The following is a 2,310-nucleotide window of genomic DNA, read 5'->3' as shown; positions in this document are numbered from 1 at the left end:
AGTTTGCGATCTTTGTTAACCCTAAAATATTTTTTTTTAAAATAAGTCAAATAAAAAGAAAAAATGAGGGGATATGTCAAAAATACAATCATTTATGTAACTCTTTTTATTAGTTTAAATTTTTAGAAAAAGTAGTTAACATAACATGTTAAAGGTTAATTACTTAAGTGTTATCATGTGCACTTTAATGTTGCATTTTAAAAAATACTGAAAATTGACATGAATTTCTCTATGTGCATTTTACTATATAAAAGAACGATAATACTAGTTGAAATTTAGAATTTAGAGTTTAGCGTTTAGTGATTAAAATTTAGAATTTAGAATGTATGATAAAAAATATTTTTAAAAATTAATTGATGTTAGTTGAAAAAATCAAGTTGTTAATTGAACTCTATACTAATTAATTTGAATAACCACTAAATACCCCCATTTTAATTGATAATTTAATTTCCTAAATTATCTTAAGTATGAGCTATTTTTCTTTAAATAATGGTTGATGATTTGCATAGGAGCTAAAGTCCATATAATATAACATCAACAAATTTCATTAAATAATTTAAAAAAAAAAAAAGAAAAAATCTAGATATTGATATTACACATAAACATACATATATAAGGGATTCTATATACATGATGCACCTTCTTCATGTAACCCTCCCTAAAGGTAATAATTTATTGCACAGAACCCCCTCAATGAAGCAAATCACATGGCATGTTCCTAGTCATCTAATCGAACGGCCACGATCGAATCGCAATTAATCACAAATCATCAACAGCCGTTAGATGTGTCCTATGTATCCAATTTAATTAGTGCTGGCCTGTATTGGGTTTGGTTTTGTTTAGGGAACAATCTGTCCCCACACTTGTTTCTCATGTGACCGACAATTTCCCATTCCTTGACCTGTCTTTGCTCCCACTATGTCCTTTCCTTTCTCATTTTATATATACAATCACTTAGCTTATGTTAATTTATATCATATATATATAACACTAAGTTCTTTCTTCATTCTTAGGCAAAAAGCATTGTTTCTTCACCATATTTTCTTATCAAAACAAGAGGGGAGAAAAAAAAAATCATTCTCAAATTACAAAAGAATTTAATTTTGATATACTGATCGACTATGGCGAGAGAAAGTCTCGGATTTGAAATCACGGAGCTAAGGTTAGGTTTACCCGGCGAGCCTAAAAGTTTGGTGAGTACTAATAAGAATGAGAAGAAGAGAATGTTTTCGGAGATTGATGGCAATGGTGACAACGAGAAGAAGAGTAACACTGGAGGCAACCTGAAGACTACTGAGTCGAAGGCTCAGGTCGTAGGGTGGCCTCCAGTGTGCTCGTACCGGAAGAAGAACAGCATGAATGAGGCTACAAAGATGTATGTGAAGGTTAGCATGGATGGTGCTCCTTTCTTGAGGAAAATTGATTTGGGAATGCATAAGGGATACTCTGAGTTAGCCTTGGCCTTGGAGAAGCTCTTTGGTTGCTATGGAATGGGTGAGTTTTTATTTTAATTTGCATTATCATTACATTATTTTTTCTTGAACTGTTATATATATAGCTTTCTTATTGTTTGTTACATTACATGATGTTTTCAATTTTCATGGTATAAAAATAGGTTAAACATGCTTAAGTAATAATCAAGACATGCAAAAATATATATAGAGGAGGATTAGGTAGTATATATATTTAATTTTATAAAAAATTGGGTTTTTATATTAGTAAGGGTAATTAGCAACACGAGAAGGACTATAAGTAACACTTTCCATTAATCCTTTAGTACTATGTAATATACATAATAGAATAAAAGGCTTTTTAGTTATTCTTAAAGCGTTACGTGTATTCTATATATGTAAGTCGACATATATAACTTCAGGGTAGATTATGCTAATTATATAAGTCAAATCTATATTGACCGGCATATATTATTATGGAATACAAACATAAGGATCTTGAAGAATATTTTGTGTAATGTTAATAATAAGCATAGAAAAAAATATAATTGTGTCGAGTTATAGTTTAAAGGTAAAAACTCAGGTGAAGTCAACTTCACGTGAAGTTGATATTTGAGAATCGTTAAATGAAAATTTAGTCAAATTAGTTAAATCATTTAATGGCTCTCAGATATCAACTTCATATGAAGTCGACTCCACATGAGTTTTTACCTAGTTTAAATGTCATAATTTCTTTATATTCGAACCTGCGATCTCTACGTGAATATAAAAAAATTATGTCATTTAAGTTATAGCTCGTTGGCAATTTCACTCCTAATTTAAAAAAAATAGAAAGAATATAATTAATTAGTAATAGCAA

The 2,310-nt window shown here is 29.6% G+C and overlaps 1 protein-coding gene across 1 annotated transcript in view; it reads left to right on the top strand.

Moving 5' to 3' along the window:
• The window catches only part of LOC107619580 (auxin-induced protein AUX22), a 5,221-nt gene continuing 3,892 nt past the window's right edge, over positions 982-2,310 (top strand). Inside the window, exon 1 of the mRNA XM_016321871.2 lies at positions 982-1,494. Within this exon, the coding sequence (XP_016177357.1) occupies positions 1,122-1,494 (373 nt within the window). The 5' untranslated portion in view covers positions 982-1,121. The remainder of the gene's footprint in view (positions 1,495-2,310) is intronic.

This window comes from Arachis ipaensis, chromosome B09 (assembly GCF_000816755.2).
Source record: "Arachis ipaensis cultivar K30076 chromosome B09, Araip1.1, whole genome shotgun sequence".
Classification (NCBI taxonomy): Eukaryota; Viridiplantae; Streptophyta; class Magnoliopsida; order Fabales; family Fabaceae; genus Arachis; species Arachis ipaensis.
The sequence above is the reverse complement of the archived record's forward strand: the minus strand, read 5'-3'. Positions and strand labels throughout refer to the sequence as shown.